This window comes from Rhynchophorus ferrugineus, unplaced genomic scaffold, assembly GCF_030347505.1.
Source record: "Rhynchophorus ferrugineus isolate W39M unplaced genomic scaffold, kcgeb_rfMv2 rfM1, whole genome shotgun sequence".
NCBI lineage: Eukaryota > Metazoa > Arthropoda > Insecta > Coleoptera > Curculionidae > Rhynchophorus > Rhynchophorus ferrugineus.
In genome coordinates this window covers 61916017-61940137 of record NW_027472580.1, presented here as the reverse complement: position 1 = coordinate 61940137, position 24121 = coordinate 61916017, and the positions used below count along the sequence as shown (strand labels likewise).

The 24121-nt window shown below is 30.9% G+C and overlaps 1 protein-coding gene across 1 annotated transcript; it reads left to right on the top strand.

Annotated features, from left to right (window-relative positions):
- The first annotated feature begins 117 nt into the window (after positions 1-117).
- Positions 118-21774, top strand: LOC143192445 (death-associated protein kinase dapk-1). The gene is made up of 16 exons (XM_076397842.1): positions 118-321; positions 376-495; positions 566-698; positions 756-910; positions 965-1089; positions 1148-1321; positions 2128-2246; positions 3644-3854; positions 4607-4848; positions 4928-5119; positions 5174-5374; positions 12526-12708; positions 13436-13660; positions 13715-13919; positions 16548-16781; positions 21534-21774. Exons 2-16 carry the CDS (start codon positions 392-394, stop codon positions 21638-21640), a joined length of 2610 nt encoding a protein of 869 aa, XP_076253957.1. The 5' UTR covers positions 118-321; positions 376-391; the 3' UTR covers positions 21641-21774.
- Positions 21775-24121: the final 2347 nt, after the last annotated feature.

Genomic DNA, 24121 nt, shown 5'->3' with positions numbered 1-24121 from the left:
GACAAAATATCCATTTTTACATTTCCTACGCATTTTGATTATTAATTTATCACACACGTATATTATAAATAAATAAGATGCGCATCAACAAGATATTTCAAAAAATCAATATTTGTTAATATCTCTAGAAACAGAACAGCTGATCAGTGTGAGAAAATTAATCAAATACTTTTTAGCTAAAAGTTATTTTAAATTTTTTTTTTGATATATTTAATATAGTTTAGAATTGCATTTTTATATGAATATTTATCCATTGTTCAATTTTAAATACTATGTATTAAATATAGGGCTGTTTTTATAGATAGTACAAAATATTTAACAGTAAGTAAGTATACTTTTATATTTCTATGTCTATGTTGTATGTTATATTTTTAGTTTAAAAATTACAAAAATGAATGATTCTTTAAGTAGGAATTGTTCTTATAGTCCATCTGACTCGTTTGAATACACAGCACTTCAATTTGCAGTTAGAAGAAATTCAATTGAACAAGTCAGGTACAAAATAATTTCTCAAAAATTATGTTATAGCGAAGGCGCATGTATACCGCATTTATTAATGTTTTAGATATTTAATTGAGAGTGGAACCGACTTAGACACAGGACCGGATCCAGCTCTCCATTTAGCTATTAGAAAATACAATACTAATATTGCGATTTTACTATTGGAATCCGGAGCTTGTTTTGAAATTAAAGATTCGGTAACGAATGTCTACAATACACTCTATTTATGATTAATGTTTTAATTTTTGCTTAAGAATGGAGATTTACCTATTCATATCGCTTGTTCTTTGGGATTACTCGAAGTTGTAAAAGTTCTATGTGCTCTAGGCTGTAGTGTTGAAGTGCCAACGACAAAGGGATTGTATCCCTTACATTTAGCTTCTAAATATGGCCATATATCGGTAGTAAGGTATTATTTGCTTATAAAATGTTTATACAATTTTTAAAACGAAACTTATTTTAGATGTTTATGTGCGGCTGGTTGTAATATCGAAGTAAGAAATACGGATAATATTCGAGCTGATATTACGGCCTTAAAATATGGCCATAACAATATTGCAGATCTTTTAGATCGTTTACGAGCAACAGGTATGATTGCATTAAAGTAGATTATAGTATTAAAGCTTAAAAATGTAATTAACCTTAGGCCAAAGAGATGTTTTTGCCCGCCATTTAGTACCCACTTCACGGCCAGCGTTAAGACTATCTTTAAGACTTTTGGGACACTGTGGGGTAGGAAAATCGTCTTTAGCGAAAAGCCTAGGGGCTGGCCTTTTTAGTTCTTTATTTCGCCGATCCAGTTCACTTCAAAGCAATAAATGTAAGTTATAAAATAATTAACTTTCTATTTTCTAAGCTGTAATTGGAGATACCTTATTAATGTATGATGATGATATCAAGTCATCATATATCAAGATATCAGATGATGATATCATATTATCAAAATACAAAAATTAAGCTGTTAAATTTTCGAAATTAGTTATGTGCACGTTGCCAGTGGCGGATCCAGGAGGAGAGGGCAAGGTGACCATGCGACAGCGAATGGCATTTAGCCTCTAAAATATCTTTTCACTAAAACGAATAGCAATATTATATTTGGTAGTTTTATCAACTGATTCACTAAAAAGACAGCACCCGTAAAATATTTTTTTGATATTCAGTATTTCAGTGCTTGGCTTCTTATAAAATTCTGTGCCTTGATTTCCAGAAATTTGTGCCCTCTAAATTTATTTTCTTCAGACTGAGGGACAGTACTAAAAGGTATTCTTCATTATTGCCTCTTACACAAATCACTATTTTTATCAGCTGTTTTTTTTCTCAATTCAGAATCCCTTCATCTTTTGCTTACATAAGCTTCTTAATTTTTGAAACCTTGATCCAATCACACTTTTGCAGTTATGTTAGTTGAAATTTTAGATAAAAGTTTGCAGCCAGTTGATATACTTCAGCTTCTATAAGCCGTTTAATTTTAATCTATATATTTTTTCCTTATTCTACATTAATGAAATGGATACAAAAATACACTAAGTAGATAGGTCAATTAAATTGTTAACTTGGATAATTAATAATGAACGAGTTAATGACCATATTTGCTTAATTTAATATTTAATATTTTAATATTTTTAGCTAGGCCATCATCCCCTATAAATAGTCAAATTGAAATGGATGTAACGTCAAGGCAAAACTCGATCACCTTTGAATCATCAGCTCATTATCATTCAACAAATGGGATCCACGTACAAAATGTAAGAACACAAAATTGCTCATGTTTACTTGCTATTAATATTTATTTTTAAGAAGTATTGCTTTTAGATACAGTATGGTTTTTTGGTGTCGAAATGGTGAATGCATTTGTGAAATATATTTGAAGATAGACAGTTTATTTATAACATATACATTTTACATTTTAATGTAACACCAACTTTAATTATAGTTGTTTTATAAATACGTTTTCATGCTTTGATAACCACTTAGCTTTATGACGATATGAACAAAATAATTATTATAATGAATAGGTAGTTGTCTCTTATTTCTAGAATTTAAATTCATAATTTTATTAGGTACTTGCATGTATTCTGATTAGGTGAACATGAAAAATTGGTACAATGCATATTAATCAAAATATATTAATTTTTTTTTAATTGTTCCTTTCTTTCTGGCAACATGGCGGTATAGTAGGAAAAAACGATCTTGATTTGGTAGTGATTAAATTCAACCCATTATTTTTTATGCTTGAGATTATCGTATCAATCAATTTTCATCGCCAGTCACAATACGTCAACTCTTTATTTACCTGGTGAGCAATGAAACTGCAATATTGAATTGCTTCGAAATGGTATTTTTAGTTAACTTATGTGCTGGCCGGCTTAGTGGCGCAGTGGTAAAGGCGATGGGACGGTCCTCCTACTGTTGCGATAGCCGCGGGTTCGAATCCTGCTGTGGCATGGTCGTAAATTTATGTTTCTGATTGTTTAAAATTTGTGAATGTTCTAAGAAATAGTGTAAAATCCGACAAGGAAAATGATCCTAGTCACGCCAGTAATCAGGCTGGGTAAAACCGGATGTCTTATGGGATGATTTCTAAAGTTGATCACTCGCCAGTCGGTAGGCTTAATGCTGAAGACCATGGTTCGGAGCCCACGTTAAATAGTAGGCCCAGTCCAGATAAACCCATAGTTGGTAAAAGGAGACTTTAAAATATATATAAAAAAAATTATGTGCTAGCTCCTTTTAGATCTTCCCCATGTCATGTCTGGTAATATTTGATTTATTAATTCTTAAGCTACCCGAATATCTTTTGAGAGTTTGAGCTGGGATTTTGTACAATTCATTGTCTTGGAACTTTTTTTGTCTTCTAGACTTTTCTTTCTCATTGGAATCAAAATCACGATTTTTAAATAGTTGAAACCAAAATCGACTACTGACTGATTTCATATGTTTTTATATTAGTTATAATTCAATAATACTAAAAGGAAAGTTGTTTTTTATTCTTATTTTATTTTAAATTCTTTAAAATATTATTTTCATCAATAAATATCGCTGATCGAAATATATGCAAACATCTAACATATAATACATTCAAGTATGTTTTAATATTTAACTGTATAGAAACTAGAACTTAATTTATACTTATTTATTTTAGTTGGATATTTCTAATGTGGGAGATATATCAGTATGGGACTTCTCAGGTCAAGAATCATATTTTCCAGTTTACCATCATTTCCTGAAACCATCTCCATATTCTATAACAGCAATTTTATTTAATCTCGATGATTCTCCGTCAGTGCAAGTGCAGCAGGTCTGTTTTTGGATTAACTTTCTATTAGCGAGACAAAACGCGGAATTACCTAGTTGTGAGTATTATATATGTCTGTATATATATTATATATATCATTAAAGATAGTTTATTTTTTTGATCTGAAAACAAAGATTTGAAATGTCTCTATTAGTCATACTATATCTGTTTTCATTTTGCCATATACAGAGGTTTTTTGCTTTATTGATAGCTAATGCTTAATTTTCTTAACACTTCTGCAGCATTTATAATATGTCACTTTTATAATATGTCATCTGCAAGCTTCAGGACTTTTACATGTTTCTCTTCGAGATCTTATTAGACATGGAATTATTCGTTTAAGATTGGGCATCAGTACACAGTTGATAAATCCTCCTTCCTCGCAAACTTCTGTGAATATTGCAGTTCTGCAGCATGAACAACAGCATAAGTAGACACTCTTGTTGAACGCCAGCTAAGAATTGATGATAACGTAGATTATCACTTTACAATGGGAAGATCAATATCGAGATATTTGACAGTTATGCAATTTGATTACCGTGTCATTTGGTGTCTGGGGTTCTACTTTCACGATCTGATGGAAGATTAGATGACGATTATAAGAAATTTTTCGTTCATATATTTTCACCATTTTACGGATTTTCAGTGTGAACGACTCTAAAATCCCTTTTACCATTTAATGATATTTCTCTTCTCTACTTCTAGAATCATCGTATGTTAGTGGAGGGATACAAAACTCCTTCAGCTTCGAAGTTAAAGTTGTCTGCTTTCTGAATTCGAATTATTTTAATTATTTATTATGTTTTTTAGGTGACTATGGTCAAATAATACTTGTTGCTACTCATGTAGATTTGACTAGGGCTGTGAAAACACAACAGGGAGAGTGGGTTTGTCCAGACGCACAAAATACATTGGAGTCAGTTAAAAAACTGCTACCTCATGTACCTAATTTGATGGATATAGTTATAATCATGGATTCTAATGTACCTGCGTCATTCGCATTTAAACAGTTCAAAACCATCTTAGCCAATATTAAACAAAATATTATTCAGGTAACTAAGTAAGCTTACTTATTACATTACATTATTACGAATAACATTATTACATAATGTATTACGATTATTTTACCAGCAAACGATAGGTACATGGACAGGACTCCTGGAAAACACTTTAACGTGGCTTCAAACTGTCAAGACTGATTATGAGCAATTTCCAGTTTTGGATCGAGTGACTTTTTCAGAACTTCTTAGGAATCAAGTAAATTTGTTGGCATCAGATGATCACATCGATGAATTATTACAACAACTTCATGTGATGGGAGAGGTACCGTAAAGGAATGATGTTATTGCGAAAAATTTCGCCTTTTTATGTTTTCAGGTATTCTGCATAAAATATTTGGTGGTGCTTTCAGTACCCTGGTTAACAAGTAATCTCTTGGGAGAATTATTATCAGCTGATTTCATTTCTAGTACCAGAGTAATTGGCGTTTATTCAGTTGATGATTTTCAAGCCAGTTATATGCAGTGTGATGCTTCAAAAGTTTTAGAATTATTAGAAGCTCTCAATTTATGTATATCTGTAAGTACTATTATGCAATATTATTGGAATATACTAAGGCAGTATAATTTTCACATTTCTTAAGATTAATATGATTAAATTAAAATAGAAATGACAACTCCAAAATGTGTAAAAGTCATCGAAACTTCATTTTAAGATACAATAGATGAAATAACATTTAGTATTTATCAGAAGCGTAACGGTCTAGTGGGTAACGTAGAGTATTACATTTTTCTGGCAGATGAGTACATTTGTTAGTACATATACTATGGTCCTTTCAGAATAATGGTAAACTCACGTTATAAAGAAATATGTTGTCACAACATCGCAATGTTGCCGCATCAATTTTGACTTTTAGATTATTTTGATTTGATATATAATAAAACTCTAATGTAAATAAAATAATGAAATAAACATAATGTTATCAAATAATTATTTTAATATTATACAGGCCTATAAATTAATTTTAAATTATTTACAACAGATGATGTTAGTGTGTATGAAGCCGCATCGATACATTTGTAACCAACTTCATGTTGAAGCCTTATTTTTCATTATATAATTTCGTTGAAGTGTGTACAAAACATTTTTTCAGTGTGTTGAAAATATCTGAATGTGTACCAAGTAAAACGCATTTGCTACAGGTTTTACTTCTTACTTCAATTTGAAGAAAATTGCTATTGAAGGTCATCGAATGCTGTGAGAAGCATATGACAGCCATGCTTCAACGTTTTAAAAGTAGCGAGTAACACATAATTGTTGGGAGTAACACAAGAAACTATTTCCAATCGCTTGAAGAACATGAAGATAATCTAAAAGCTGAATGTGTTGTGCCTTATGAATGGAAGCCAAGAGACACTGAAAGGCGTTCAGTCATGTGTGATGTGCTGCTTCAACGGTATAAACTTCAAGTTTTTTTTGCATCGTATTGTTACTGCTGATGCAAAGGGGATTCATTATGAAAATCTAATGCGAAAAAAATCACTACTTACTAATGCTCTGTATTAGGTGGATTTGAGCTGTTAAAACCTAATGAAACTTTAGGGTAAATGATATGGCTCGGTGAATGGAGGTAAACCGATATGAAACAGTGGTGTTTACATTATGTGACCGTTATTTATTGGTTATATAAAAAAAGTGAAAAATACAATTAGATAAAACGGATGGCAGCGGTGTTACCTGGAGACGAGGCTTGGGCAGTCGATGGTGACACGTCTAAACTAAACGATGGTTGAGCACTGAATGAATCGAAATACCCTTCAATAACATCCCAGATAAACGTCTCGGGGTTGCCGCCAGCTATCCGTTATCGGGTTCTGCGCCCGCGTTCAACATCTGGGATTATATTTCTGGGTATTTTGTAGACCGTTATTCCACGATGTAAAATTCGACATGCCTCAAGGTCGCTACAAAACCAATCAATGGGGATCGTTATCGACTACATTTAATACGTTTGAGTCGAGCACTGTGCGAAAAACGACCTGAATACGAGTAGACAGAGCAATGTTATTTTTCAGTATGATAACGTTTGCTTCTATGTTGCAAAGCAGGTGAAAATATACTTGAGGATACATTGACTCTGCCCCAACTAATTACTACTTGTTCCGATATATCAGTCGTGACCTGTCTGAGTAGCGCTTTTTAATTCGTCGATAATAGAGTCGATTCGTCGATAGCCTCAAGATATATCGTTTGTAAAAAAAAATCGACCTGAAAGATGGGAGAATGTGGCGGCTGTCGGTGGTCAACACAATTTTATTTTCATTGGAGATTATATTTACATTTTACATTTAGTTCTTCTTTCTTTTGTTATTGTGTTTTCATCTCATGTTTTATTTGACCCGATTTGCATGTGGATGGGTTTTTTAAGTTTGAAAATATATGGCGATATTTTTTAAAACATTTCAATATATCCTTATATTTTTGTTAACACTAAATGATTTTTTTTGTAAAATGCTATAAATTAATTCCAACAACTAATAATAAATGACATCATTATTTATATAATCTCTTTGTATTTGTGGTATCAAAAATATTCATTTTTATAATATTTGTTTAAGTAATGTTTTTACTTGTTAGATAAACGAAATTAAAATACTTTCTAAGAACTATAACCGCATATTATGGATTATTCATTTTAGGATTATTTTATTATCATATTTACCATGAATTCTCGAAAACGGCTTTAAATAATCGCCAGTTTTGAGATATTAACGATTATAAAAGTTACTTTAGACCAAGTCTTGTTGTTAGATTATTTAAATCCCAGTTATTCCAAGTTTTATCTCGCAAACTCATTTACGTATGGTATATGAATATGAAAATTAAATAACTAGAACAATGAATATTGTGTGCAGTGTTTTTTTATTTTACATGTCACAAAGGGAAAGATCCTACATTTAATTATTAGAATATTATTTGACCAAATATCTTATTTTTCATACTTTCTTTTTAATATAATGATGCAACGTATTGTCTAAATTAGCATTTGGTTTTACAAATACTAGTTCATTTAAATTTCTCTTCCTCAAGTTTCACATAAACAATTCTCTATCATATAAACATTTCTCCATAAAAGCCCCAATGTTGTTCAAGGTCATTAAATGTTTTGATAGTTCAGACAAGTTTTAACTCTTTCTAACTACTCATGTTTTCCTATGTACTTTAATTTGCGGTTTTAATATTTTTAAAAATCAGTTATCTTCATTTAAATTTAGGGTCATTCCCAGTTATGTCAAATTCAATATTCGTCGGCTTGCTATTTTAACTAGGAATCCACAATGATTAGCATCATGCATGATCATTGCACATCATTGTATTAGATTTTGATGTTCAGTTTAATACGAGGGTTGCTACTTATATTTTTATTAGATTAGATTTATTTATTAAAGGCCCATCAACCTCGAGGGTTATTTAGGACCTATACACTATATACATTTTAATATTACAGAACAAACAATATAAAGAACAAAACTAAAAGAGCTTATAGTTAATTTTACATAAGTATGATAATAATATGGAGTGAACAGTTTAAAAGTCATAAGTTAACAGCAGTAGTATTTATAGTCTATTATATATTTTGGAGTACTCCGATGGCAGCCAAATAGTCCATCAGTTGTTCAAAGTTCTTCAATTGTAGAAGTTGTTTCATGGATCCCTTCAGGCTAGAGAGTCGTCTTTGGTGGGCGTGCCCTTGGTATTCAACTAGGATGTGTTTGATGCTCAGCGGGGATCTACATCTATCACAAATGGGCGGACTTTCTCATTTGAGTAGAAACTCGTGAGTCGGCCTATTCTGAGTCTGAAAAAAATACCCAATTTACGCCTACTAAAGTTACAAAAGTTGATACCTTGGTAAAACTCCTCGTTTACTTTGCACGATTTGGTATTGATCATTAAGTCCCAGTTTAGTTGATCCAGTTTCTTATAAAGTACGGTATGATATATATTCAGATCCCATCTCCAGTACAGATACTTTCCAAAAGTGATCCTTCTCTTTTCCGTTTTTCCGTATTTTCTATGGCTCGTTTACAGTCGATATTCCATTGTTTTTGCGTATAATCCCAGGAGCGACAGTTTGACGGCTTTGATGACAGATTTAGATAATTCTTCCACTATATAATTTATATGCATCAAGAGAAGGTAGTGTGATGAGTCGCCTGTATTTATCCCAATCAATATTGTGTAAATTTACCCTTGTTGATTTAATAGTAGGGTATGTGAGACCTTCTAATTCAATGAGTGTGGGCTATTGGTCACTGTCATGTAAGTCCAGCCAATGTTATCCAAAGTGTCCAGCCCATTAAGGTTGCCGAACAAAGCCCTAAGTAAATGCAAGAGAAATATTTAGAATTTTTTTTATTACTTTCATTATTATTCGACCTCTTTGACTGTACTATGAACCCCATTCATTCGCATGGGCGTTAAAGTCTCCCATTATCAAAACCGGTTGAGGCAGTTGAGTCAACAACTCTTCCAGTTCCTTTTCAGTCACCACTGCAGAAGGGGCCAAATATAAGTTACAAATTGTAACACGTCTATCCGTAAGATACATTTTGATGGCTACTGCTTCCAGGTTCATAATTAAATCAATTTCTTCGTATACTAAATCCTGTTTAACCAGGATAGCTACTCCCCCAGATGATTTGTTTGTATTGACTCTTTCTTTTCTAATTGCATGAAAACCTCTAAACAGAAAGAAGTCCTCTTTTCTAAGATTAGTTTGTTGGAGAGCTAGGACTGATGGTTTATGAAGACCTGCTATCAACTTTAGTTCACTTGATTTGGATTTAAAACCGTTCAGGTTCCATTGTATTATTTTATACGTCATGGTTTTAATCAAAATATGTCTAAGTCCATATCATCCCCAGCTAGGTGTTTTGACCCACGCTTATGGCGGCTATTAGAACGATCGCTATTACTTTTCTTACTGAGTGGTGAAGGGGGGCGAGAATGATAAGAAGTGCTCGGAGTTGAATCTTTGCTACCCTTAGAATCAGTGCGCAGTTTATCGTTACCGGAGAGCGGGCGATCCTTTTTATCTAAGGATGAGGAACGAGAAGATTGGGAAGACTGAGATGTGGTGAGGGTTTGAGAGGAGTTTAGGTATTGGGTAAGGGAGGTAGTTGGTTTTTGTGTTTGGGGAAGGGATTTATTTTTAAGGGTATCTCCCTTTGTTTATGGGAGTTTATGTGCGGGAAGGTTTAATTTAACATTGTGCGATGTGGATTCACTAACCTATATTTCTTCACTTTGCGTGGCGATAGATACATAACTTTTCTTCGTTTTAACTGCATTCGCATAGTTCAACTGTGTATTTCCAAGTAGTTTTCGGGCTTTTTGTTTTGCCGCAACATATGAGATTTTTTCAGTTATTTTTGATTTCTGGATCATGAACGCTTCTTTGTAAACTTGGCATCCCCTATATCTAGGAGAGTGCTCCGGTCCGCAATTGACGCAAATGGGCGGTGGTATACAGGTGGTTTCGTCGTGAGATCTTTTTCTGCATGATGGGCAGGTTGGTTCAAAGGTGCAATTAATAGAAATATGTCCAAATCTTTGACACTGATAACATCGCATGGGGTTAGGCACGTATTGCCTAACCCTTGGACTAAGATAACTGGCTCTAATTCTCTCAGGCACAGAGCTTTTATGAAAAGTTAGTATTAAGCTATTGGTGGGCGTTATAATACCATCCTTCCTAGTGGTGATACGTCTCACAGAGACCACCCCCTGGGTTTTCAAATCCTGCAATATTTCTGCCTCAGAGTAGACTGACAAGTCGTTGCTATAAATCACACCCTTGTAAAAATTTAGCGAGGGGTGAGGTGACATTTATGTCTATCATACAATTTTTTCATTTTAATAGCCCTATCCGATTATCTGTAATTTGCAGTTACGACCAATAATGTGTCGTTCCTTAGTTTTCCGACTGACTCAGGCTTACCCATAGCTGCTACAAAGCATTTGTGTATTACAAATGGCGAAAGCCTCATCAGCGAATCGTCTGTTATTGAGATTACATTATTTAGTATCTATCAGTATATATCAAGTATTTATCAAAATCCATCGAGTTATATTTTATTATTTCCATTTTCTATGGCCTGGGTCTTTTAAAACCTGTGCCAGTAGCTGTTACCTGCACTCCAGCCTGGTCACCTACCGAAAGTACTGCGCAAACACCGGATAACGGTCGAGCGGGGCCTGCGCGACCACCCGCGCCCTCGACCGGTACTGGTCTGTAGTTGATCATCTTTTCCTTGCATTTTAAATTTGCGGAGTTCTTCTGTTCTACATTGTTTTAATTCTTTGTTTCCAACTCATAAATTTGAGGCGAAGCCATAACTGGTAAACTGTCTGAATGTGAAAAAAATTGAATAGCAGATAGAAAATCGGGTATTTTATTTCGTCTTTTTTTTTTAAATAACAATTCAACAATTAACAGTTAAATTCGATAGTTTTGACATTTCTCTATATAAAATAAAATTTTTCAATTAGTATAGCTAAGTTATTTAGTGCATACCGTGTACATAGTTAGTCATGGAACGCTCAAACTTGCATTTTCGACATTCATTACTTCTGTAATTTGATTTGAATAAATTCCGAAGTTTACCAAATACTTTTGGAAGCTTTTGATGCTGCTCTGTTATATCCCAATTGTCGATTTTGGTTTCAACGAATATCAAAAAGCTAACATAAGCTAATAAGCAACATAAAAAGCTGGAAGAATGAATTGATTCAGACATGATTTTAGTGAAAAAAGTATCAGATCAGAAAAAGTAATATGATACTAAGCAAAATGCAGGTTTTTTGCTTCAATTTAACTTATGTTTAAGTATGTGCTATTATTAAGTATAGTATCTAGAATTCATTTTAATTAACACGATGGTAAAATAGCTTTAGTAGTTGTTTTGCCACACTCACTTATCCATCTGTATACCTGTAATTTCATACTTTAATTACTTAAATACTATAATTCCATTTACCAGAGAATGTATGTACTTTATAACTAAGATTCTTTCTTAACTAAGAAAACTTCAAGTTTTCAAGTATTTTTTAAGCTGTTTTAAACATCTAATGTTGTAATTTAGGGGACTAGAAGATGTTCGATCGCTCTGTAGCAAAACATATTTGAGATTATATCATGTATGCATTGAAAGTTGCTAAATTACACTGAACTTATTTGCCAAATTATAAGACCTACATTTCAGGAAGGCTTTTACTAGCTACTTTGTGTAATTATACTAAATACGTGCAGATAAACTACAAGGAGTATATTTGAAATAAAACGATTTTTTTATATCTTCAAGGCTTGCCCATGTTGAATTTTTTAAAGAATTTTTCAACATTTAAATTATTTTCGGATATATAGCGGCATTTACATCGCTTTATCTAAAAACGAAATTTTAATAGCGCTTTTCTCAAAATTACTTTGTTCTAGACGGTTGGTATGATGATATTTCAAGTTCTACTTCTTAATATATTTCTTTATGATGTCAAAGAAAAACTATAACAATATTCTTAGTATTTTAAAAAAATTCGGGAATGTTAAAAGAAATATTTAAAAATTCCCTTTTTTCGAACAGCCGTAACTGGAAAATATATTTTATAAATATTTTACATAATTCTAATATAATGTTTATATATCTAGAACATAATATACGGTATTTTAGTGTGAAGTGGATGGTGAAATTGAATATGAATTTCCAATATACAATCAAATAGAAACGCTGGATGGATTATGGGATCCGGACGATTCTCGGTATGTTTCAAGGAATTCAAGCTACGGCGGCCTAAGACTATATACACCATCAGGGATTTTGTGCCAGTTAAAATCTGTTTTTTGTCATGTACAAGTAAGTTAGTAAGTATATCTAATATTGCTTTCATAATATTGAAGAAAATACGCATGAAGGTTAGTTTAATGAACAAATACATAATTTATTCCATTCTTCGAACTATTTTTTAATTTCTTCGAAATCGGCGGAGTGCTGTTCTGAAGGCGTGTGAAAGCACCACTGGTGCGAACAGGTGGTCGCTAGATGAAGCGAGGTCTGGAGATTAGGACGGGTGCGATAAAACTTAGTCTACTTTTTACTTAAAACTTAAACTTATTTTAACACTTATTTTACTCGTTTTGTTGTACGAGACTGGGATTTGTCATTCTGTAAAAATCAGCTTATCATGCCTTTAAGCGTGTTGTGAACGTTTTCAATCAATGCACAGTTCAAATTGATCATCTTGTCAGTAGTGATTAGTATTAACTATCACTCTAGGTTTCAATAGTTCATCATATAATACACTAGCTTGACCTCATCAAACACAGAGCAAGGCCTTGCGACCAGTGCGATTTAGCCTTGAAGTCGATGGGACGATTTGGCCAAGTGATAACTATTGGAAATAAATTCTTACTACTCGATGCAGAAATAACTTCCTTTTATACCTTTCACTGATGATTTTCAACATGTCTGTAGTTCAAATCACTCTAATAACTCTGCAATATTTATAATAACCCCTCGAATCTTTAAACAATTTGGATGATTATTTATTTACTAGTCGAGATATTTAATAATTCTATTTCAGATTAAATTAAGAAAAGCTTTGATTACTTCTTACGCTGACAACGACAGCGACTTGTACCAATGGAACGCTGGTTCAAAAATGTGCAGCATGGATTTAGAAAGTTTAATATTTTTGGAGGAAGATCAAAATGGGGTGCAATATATTGAAATAAAAGTTAGAGGACCAAGTCAATCATCACATTGTTGCTTCCACTTCTTCGAGAATATTAAGAAAATTGTTAAAAAAGTTAGTTTTCAAGTTGATTATGAATTTGGCAAATATGCAGGAAATTATTTGTAGGCAATTTATAGTATATGTCCGGGTTTATCCCTAGAAACGCATATTTTAAGCCCGGAAGAGTTGAGACTCTATACTGATGAACCGTATTGTTATCCGCCTCAAATAGTTACAGCAGCCATCATGGACGCAGAGTCAACCTTGGACGTTCTCCTATACAATCCAAATATAAGTTCACATGAAACCATTAGTCAATTGGTTATGTTTGGTAAGTGTAATGTTGTTTGTAAGTCATTTTTTACGTAATTGTTGTAATGTTTGCTGAAAACTTTCTTAGTAATTTGCTGGCACACATTAATTATTATTAATTGGAGTATCTATTATTCTATTTGATTATTTCTATTATTAGGTATAATTCATAATCAGTAATCCATTTAAATTTGAGTATTTGGGTTGTTATAATTGAAACATTTGTTAATTTATTATATATATATATATATATATATATATATATATATATATATATAATATCAATATGAAAGCATAGACCGAATAGGCAAATATGTTTGAAAACAACGAACTGGCAAAAATCTGGTTTAAGTGAATTAAGAACTTGTTAAGAATTTAGTTTGGAATTAATCTAAAAGGGATGAAAATAACTGCCATACGAATTAACTAATGATGGCAATGTAAATCGATTCAACATGACAAATTAATTTTTTATTAATCTCTTAGAACTTCAACAATCTGCCCGTGGGTAATAAGTATTATTATATGATTTTCGTTATATAATATAACCATCCTGACATATATAAGATCACTTCCTTCAGTAAGTGATCTACTGTACAACTTATAATCTAAATCTTATTCTAGATACTATTCTAACTTATTTTAAAGTTTATCCTAACTTATTCTAAAGACTATTATAACTTATTCTAGAGATTATTAAATCTTACTCTATGTGTCTATTTATCAGTTCGAATGATTTTGTTTGCATTTGTATACGCACTTCACTGTAATCGCGAACATTTAACTATTTGGAACTACATTGGGATGCACTAATGGTCTTTCAGAGTACTTCGCACTAACACTTCGAATTACACTCGTTATTGGTTCTAAGGGGATATCGCGCTGAATCAGTTTGTTAGACACGTAATATGGGGCGTCGACGAGGAATCGCAACACTTTATTCTGGAACCGCTGGAGGAATTTATGTTGATTTGCTACTAGTACCCCACAGTTCAATACCATAGGTTCAAATGGGGGCTCAAATACTAACTTATACAGCAAAACCTTGTTATCTAATGATAATTTAGCTTTACGCCCTATCAGCCAATACATTTGGTTTAGTTTAAGACAAATTCATAGTCAGGATTTTATTCTCGGAATTTTTGATCACACCAACAACGGGTGTTGTACCGTAACCTGCAGAATCCAAATGAAACCAACACCACTGAGATCTGTCAATATCAGCTGAATGATGTGAATGAAGAATATCACGGGAAAGAGTATAAAATAAGTAAATTAATTTGTTAACGTACATGACAAAGTCTTGTGAGAAGTGTGAAACACTATATTATTTTTACTAAAACTAAATGATTTTTAACAAATTAAAATGATATATGAAAAAGGCCGTAACTCCATGTATGAAAAAGTCCAGTGGAATGACTATTCAATCGTATCGAACTTAATAAATTAGACGCAACGACGCTACTATACTAGCTAATGTATTTCAACAACATTAGATTGATAAATTGCCATCAAAGACATTATATTGACATACATATTTAAAGTTTGTTTCCGGTTGATGTTCCGGGCTGTGTTACGATAGAACACAAAAATCTGAAAAACTGACAGAAAAAACGGCCCCACATGCGTATATGTTGCAACCTGCCATATCCAAATTATTTGTGAGACTACCGTTAAAACGGGTTATCGCGACGTGTAACTGCTGAGCAATCAACCAAATCAATTGCTGGAAACGTATCTTTTCAAAAAGAAATGTAGAGCTTTCCATTATGGGACATTTTCGATATTTAAACCTATTTTGACTGAAGTTTCGCGGGGTAATGTTTTGGGACCATTCCTGTATGTACGCTACACTGCTGCCTAACAACAACAGAAACAGTATTTGGAATATTTGGCAAAGATACAGTCATTATGGCAATGTATATATTTTTACATAGAAAATGCACGAATGGCCGTCAATAAGGTTTAAAAAGGAATTAGAGACAGAAAATTACAGATTAATAGCTGGATATCTATCCATATGAATTTTGCCTGTGTGACATCCATCTCAAGGGAGTAATACAGTACTCCTTTATTAGTAAATACATTGATAGTATCATGTTAGTAAAAAGGAAGACGACGACAGAAGGGACATCCAACTTGGCCTAAAATCGAAGTCTGTTAGAATTTGAGATGCACTAAATCCTGAAACCAACTAATAATTCAACTCTGCGAAAGTTCAACTCTTCAACTAATTTCGAATGCTTATCGCTGCGTGATCAACACTGTATCATGATCCAAGTAAGTTATCCAAGGTTTCGCTATAAAATGAGAAAGTTAACAAATCGCAGCAACCTGCAAACACTACAACCACTGGATAGTGCTCAGAAAACCAGAAGATTGAATCGAACCAAACTACACGAACTTGTATAGAATATGAGTGTTATTGTTAATTTTAGCTTAAGTTAGTCTACATTATTTTGGGAAATACAATACTGATGTAAGTATTTACTCGCACTTGTATATTAATCGAAGTGCAAATGAAACGTTCTAAAAATCTAATTTATAATTAAAATAGTACATAGTACAAGTATATCTACCATAATAAAATAAGTTATATTTTTTAAATAAACTAATTTAAACAATTTTTGTTTGTTTTATTCTTTAGACGATGTTGATGTGGCTAGGCATATACAATGGGGATGTGCGTTAAATGTCCAACAACTTCCAGGGCCAGTGAAGCTAAGACTGTGTGGGTTATTAGATCCTCCGGAACCACATGGAAGAGACTGGTGTTTGCTGGCTCTCCGATTGGGTCTTTGCCAAAAGAAAATAGCTGCACTCGATTCGCAACACTCCAGTCATACCATGAGATTGTTAACTACAGCCGACTGTACCATTGGTAAGTGGTCCCTTAATTTTTCATTTTCGAGCATATAATTTTATAAAATTTTATAATATTTTAAAAATTAAGGTATTATATGATATATCAGAACTTACTGTATCATCTCTGACACATATTAAATGTGTACGGTCATGCTATAACTAAAAACACTATAAACGTGTTTGTGTCTATGTACACATGTACCATGTACTAGTCAATCATCTTTGGGCATTATTTTTACTTCCTTACTAAATCCATGGGTCTAAATGGCTCAAGTCTCCCCCTAAAGGCTTGGATTCGCCCACGAGAAGGCTTTTTTAGTTTTTACCATGATTAAATCTACTTAGAAGGCCCCTTATACCAACATCTTTTATCTGCTACTGTGTCTTTACTTTCATTAATTGCTTTTACAAATTTTATCTATGTTACTTGTTGTCTTGAAGAAACATGATAATTTGGATTTCATCTATCTATTTCTATATTCATTGTTTTATATTCGTTATATATATTTCTATCTATTTCTATATTCATTGTTTTATATTCGTTATATATAATTTAAGGCTCTCAAAAAAATTACTTTTGAAAGCCCCTTAGGTAATATTTCTTCATTGTTGGTGATGGTCGAAGATGCAAGACCATTGGGAGATATTGTGTTCACCTCATGGATACAAAATGCCTTTATTATCCGTTTCTATTATAGTTTACATTAATACAAAATCAATGCGTTATATACATAATTTTTCTTCAATTCTGTAAAAATACAAAATTATTTATCAGTTTCTAACAATAAAATAGCTCAAATTTTAATAATTAAAAAAAACTTAAAACACAACTTATTTCTGTTTACAGGGTGTGTGTTGGGAAAATTATTATTTTAATAGTTGGATTGGGCGGCAATGGTAAATGAAGAAGGTGATTAACTCATTAACATTATAGGTTTAGCATTAGATGCTTGCATGTATTTTGATCAACGATATATGTTAAGTGTCATTGTGAAGTGTCAATGCAAATAAACTAAACAACCTAGCCTAACTGTTAAATTCCATAATTTTAACATCCATTCATTAATTTGTTGTTTGATTTGAAAAAATGTGCTACCGAAGCTTATAAATTACTTTTAGAAACTTATAGCGATTTTAATTGATGGTTTTAGTTTTAACGAATGGCAAAATTTGATGAAATTGATGATACTAACTATTTCTAGATGCTTACATGCGATTAGAAACATACAAAAAGAGGTAAAATGGCTACTACACAAATTGACTGAAAATGCCATTTTGAACCGTTTCAACATTAATTCGATTGCTTATCAGTCAAAAAAGAAGCGTTTTTGTGTATCGTATTGCATTATGGTAATAAAAAGTGGGCTAGTCCTGAAATCATATCAACACAAATTGCTTGTTGAAAAATTTGGACGTATTATTGCAAAAAAGACTAGAAATAGTGAGACAGACACAGAGAAATACGCATACTCATCCTCTTGCATGACAGCTCTAGGCCACATGTTTTATAATTGTGAAGGATACACTGTTGCAGCTCGAATGGGAATCTCTGCTATAACTGGTTCACTGAACATTCTGATTAACATTATTTAGATCGATACAGCATGATTTCGAAATGCTAAGGATGTGCGAAAAAGTAACGATGATTGGATCTATATGCTAGAAAATAATTTGATTAATATATATTGTAGAACTTTTTCTCAATAAATACCTTCTTTAACGTGAAAACAGGTATCAGAATACTTGCAATTATTTAGTATTGAAATACGCTTTTGCCAATGAAGCATATTATAAGGTTTCTAAAAGTGGATAAAGCAATTTTTAAGAAGATTTGAAGTATATTCCTTTACTTATCTAAATAAGTAATACTCAATTCTGAATTTAATTATGAAACATGCATTTTCAGGGTTACAAAATAAATTAGTACAAACCTTATAGAACAATTATTGTTTTAAGAAAATATTGTATTGGAATAATAAAACAGTGTAGACTAAATAACGTAATATTCAATGGCGAATAATCGAAAAATAAATACCTAACCCAAAATAGAATTTTCCCAATAGAGAGGATTGTTAAAGAGGTGATAGGTAAATAGTTGGAGGGTATTCTATAAAAAAATCTAAAATTGTAAACATTTTGATGTATAAATTATTTCTTATAAATTCTTTGAAATCTTAATTTTCCCATCGCACACACTGTATTTAAAAAATCCCTAAAATAACTAAGTTTTTATTTTTTTGTGTGCTCAGTTATGGTTAATATTGGCTATGAAGGTATTTTAAAAAGAATGCTTTTATTCTGTTATATTTTTACTATTATGAATTAAATAGTAATTATTTTAGTAATTTTTTTTTAATATACGAGGGTTGTATACGATAGCAGTGAATTTTATTTTTCAAAGTAATCATTACTCAGTTCGATATACTTAGCTTAACGTTTCTATATAACACGATTGGTACAATCCTTCAAAATAAATATTTATTTTAACATTCAGTGTCTGTCATTACACATTTATTTTTCGCCGAGCCAATTTTTAGATTTGGAAATAATTGCTGGGTACTAAATTTGGTGAATATAGTGGATTCAATAATTCGTGGTATTTTGTCATGGCGATGACGCAAATATGTACGTGTGAATTGGTTTGATGGAATGTGTCAAATTCAGACTTTCTTCTGTAACTTAATTTAAACGTTAAACGTCAGTAAATTAACAAAATGTTTTCATTAGTAGTTCTGCAATTTTAATGAAAGTTATACAGGGTACATTTTAAAACAAGTATTCTAGTAGATTTTTTGCCACAAATTCGTCTATGATTTATTTTAACTTTCATATTGGTTTATCCTTTGATATCTATGAAATAATTCTGCTTGCATTTTAATGTCCTCTTAATCTTCAAATATCGCTAAAGTTGGCTCAGTTCCAAAGCAAAGCAATCGTGTTCATTAATCAACTTTCTATTTTAGTTTAAACGATAATGGTTATCCTTGGTTTGAATCCCGCCAGGCTATGGATGTACTTTATAATTATAGAGTAATAGAGATACAACTCAATAGGGGACTCTGGTGCAAAGTTTTGCTTTGCCTAACATCCAGAGGTCGCATAATTGGCCATTCAAGTAATTTGATTGGTTAATTTATATCTCCATTATAGGCACCTGTAAGAAAAATGTTTTACTGTGAAGACATTTGATTGGTTCATTAGTAATGCTTGGCACGTGACTCCCTTGAGGTTATGTTTAATTGATCAATGAAATTTAAATTAATAATTTTTTTTCTGAAATAGATTTATTAAATAAAATTCAATTAAATATAAATATATGTAAAAGTTAATAAATATAAAATAAAAATCTATAAGACATGAGTATAATATATATATATATATATATATATATATATATATATATATATATATATATATATATATATATATATATATATATATATATATATATATATATATATATTGCAAATCAAAATGATCTCTTCCGTCTTTTTCCTTTTTCATATTTGTTTAATGCCATCAATTTAATCTATTAGATATCTATTAGTTTTATCAAAAGTATATAGTACCAACAAAAGTAAGAGTTAACTTTTGTTGAACCATTCAAATAACTTCTAAAACATATTAGCCGAGGATGTGTAGTCCTGAATCAAATAGCTGGATCCAAAAAAAACTAACTTGGTTAAATAGTCTTAAACCAATATATTTATATGGATAATTAAACTTTTTTTCTTTAATGACAAGAAGGTAGTTATTAAATTGATGCCACTTTAACAAATTTGTTCTTACTTGAGCAATAAATTTTACAGCAATATTCCTCGTGTATTGAATGTCGGTTGACCTACTCTTAATATATTTGCATTCAGGAGCTATTTTTTTATTGGAGTTGCAGCTATTTATCCAAGAAGAAAAGTACATACCCATTTGCATAGCTTCTTTTCGAAGGAGATTAATTTCTAAAATTAAAAAAATTAATATTGGATGTTTGAATATATATGAATAAACTTACCCCAACTTACAACAACAAAACATGTTGTAACGATCATAAATTTCTTTGATACTTAATTCATTCGGTTTGGGATTTTTAACACTATCAACATTGTTTAATGACATCCAAATATTTCTTCGAACGAAAACGATTCTGCATTTGTTTATTATCTGTGCATCCGGATACACAACACTTCCTAGATCAATAATTCACTTTACTTTTTGTACTACCGACTTATATATACTAATGAATTAATAATTTAATCTCTAAACGCACTATTCCTTATGACAGCTATACTGAAAATGGCGCCCAAAATAAATAAATAACAAACGTACCGTAGAAACGAAGTGAGCCAATCAGATTCCGTCGCGGCTTATAGCGTAACGATTAAAGCAAGTAATAAGTTAAAAGTAGCGACTTCTACATGTTGGACGTCGCGAAACATTTCTCCAAAATTTTCTATTAAGTTAAATCTCTATTTCTCTAAGTTTATAATATATTTGTAATTTTGTTTAATACTTAGTTTGGGAGTGATGAAAGTTTCTTTATTAAAAAGAGTGTCACATAAGAAATTAATATTTTGAAATCTCCATCTCCGGCATAGGACTGAGTACTTATTATGCGGCCCTCGTAGAAATTTTATCTGTTATAATTTGTCTATAATAGAAATTAGTTAGAAATTGTCAAATAATATTCTAAGTACGTCAGGCAAATTTTGCATTTATATACTGATTAGTGATAAAATAGATAGAGGTAATGATAAAAAATATTTTTGTCTAGGTGCTCTTATTACAAGTTTGCATGAGTTAGACAGACAAGATGCAGCAGACGTAATTCTAAAGTCGGCTCCTGTTTTTAACGTTATAGTTGAGCATGCCGATGTTTAGTAGAATAGTAATAAAATAAAAAGATATAGACATTTTTTCTCGTTTTAAGATTATTTAGCGATAATTATGGATAGAGTTCGGATTAAGAAGCACAAAAATAATAGAAAAGTACAAAAATGCACAAAAAATAAAAATGTTTTCTTCTATTTTCCTATTACTTCCTAGTTACTTTTACATCATAGGAATAAACATTCTAACTTTTAAATTAAAATTTATAATTTTGTTTTAATATATTCTTAAGAGTTTTATAAATATTATTAAAACGGTCATTTTAGAAAATGCTTAATTATGCATTTTTAATAAATAATTATATAATATTACAGATTTCTTTCTTGTGGTGGCAATATCAAATTAGATATACAATAGTAATATTATGTATATAGGTACGACATAAATATATCGTAACATTTTATCCTATATATATATATATATATATATATATATATATATATATATATATATATATATATATTCTAATCTTTTAATTTTTAATTTTTATATATATATATATATATATATATATATATATATATATTCTAATCTTTTAATTTAATATTCTTAATTTTCAAATTCATTATTCTTATTACTTTACTTTAACATTATGAAGTTTAAGATCTGATTAAAAGTTTATTTATATTTTATATCATTTATATAAATTTTGGGTTTTGAATCTTGTTATAATTTGAGGTGCAATAACCATCTGCAGATCGCATTATCAATGTTGGGAACTTCTGCAACCTCCGAATGATTAGGGTATTATTTGTCTACATTTATACGATGGTATTATATGCAGATATATGTAGATGGACTTATATGTAGAGGTGTATTAAACAGTTTTTATTTTTTTTTGTTTGAAATGCCTAGCTCTCTTATAAAAATCTTACTATATATTTATAACTCAAAGCATTGGCCATCGATGTCTACTACTATATTCCATATTTTAGGCAGTGCTTGAATAATTTGTTGAAAAATTAGACATCTGTTTTAGTAATCTACGAATCAGAAATTTTTTTTAATTGCTTTTTGATACTAGTAGTATTAGACAGTGAGGTCATCTATACTGATCGAAGTGGAGTGGAGATTGATTGTGAAGTTCTTGAAATAGATTGAAACAGGACTTATTCCAACGTCTTCGACTACGTTTCATATATCATCAATCATTTTTTTACTAATAGTAGCTTCCCAGATAGTTTTAAGCTTCAATCAGATTTTTTATGTTGAAGCAAACGCTTAAAAAGTTTCCCGTTTATGATGCAGGTATAAATAAACAAATATATATATATATATATATATATATATTTCCGGACATAGAAATAAATATATATAAATCCGGACTCTATTATAATTAAAAATGAATTTCAAACTTAATCTAGTTCCCCTACTACAAAAATCGAATTTTCAAAAATGTATATTGATTGTTAAACTATAGAAATTCTTTTATGAATTTAAAAACTCCATGGTTTATTGCAGAAAAACTGTCTATATATCTTACACAATATTTCTCTGATATATAATCTGTACTATATATACAATTAATATATTATATTTTGTATGTAAAATTTTCTGCGACAATAGCATGAACATTAACAGATTTTATTTTCGGGTATACTATATACTTGATTAGATTTGGCCAGTTTATTAATAAAATATACATAAATTATTGAAAAACATCTTCAATATTTAATTCCTAAATAAATAAACAATCAAAACTATCTTAATGCACAAATAATCTATAACTGAAATCTCTCTTTGTACCTTTTCTCTATAACTCTACACTTTTTACATTTTAAATTGTCCCAATATTAGGCTAGAATTATAGAGTCAATTTTAAAATTTTATCTTTTTATGAAAATTTAAATAGGGAATAAAGAAGCTATAGTATGACCATAATAAAGCTATAATAAGTTATATATTTACTGCAATATATGATAGAATCTGAAAGTTCATGTTACGGTCGCATATGTTCCCTCTTCCTGTTATTACAATTTTGTTAACTGATCTCATAAGGTCAGTATTCTGTAGAATTAATTTTCATGTTAAATAATATTGTTTATGCTATGAGAGTGTAGGATGAGTGTCATCAGATGAAGCGTTTCTTATAGAATAGAATTTGTAGCTTTCTAGTATTTTAGTTTGTAGTACCTATAGTTTAATATATAAGAAGCATTGAGAATATCGAATGTATGTTTGTTTAATACTTTTTAGTTTTTGAAAGTATTACTCACATATACAAATGAATTCTTCTGTATATGTCATTTTCCAAGAGTTTGCCGTAAGAGAGTCCATACGTGGACAGTTGTCTTTTATATAAATTTTTCCATAATATTACTGCAATTGTAATAGTTGATAGAATAAAACAGAATATACTTATTAGTTTTTATAACATTGAATTGAAAGGATAACAAAAGTGATCATTACTTTTTACTAACGTAAGTATCGGTACTTAGTGTTTGATCTTGAAGCTTTGATTACTACTTTACT

Bases quoted from the DNA above. Each gene is read 5' to 3' on its own strand.
- LOC143192445 (XM_076397842.1), top strand. From the start codon at position 392: ATGAATGATTCTTTAAGTAGGAATTGTTCTTATAGTCCATCTGACTCG. The intron at 3,855-4,606 runs GTGAGTATTATA...TATGTTTTTTAG, and splicing joins AAACGCGGAATTACCTAGTT to GTGACTATGGTCAAATAATA. The intron at 13,661-13,714 runs GTTAGTTTTCAA...AATTATTTGTAG, and splicing joins TTAAGAAAATTGTTAAAAAA to GCAATTTATAGTATATGTCC.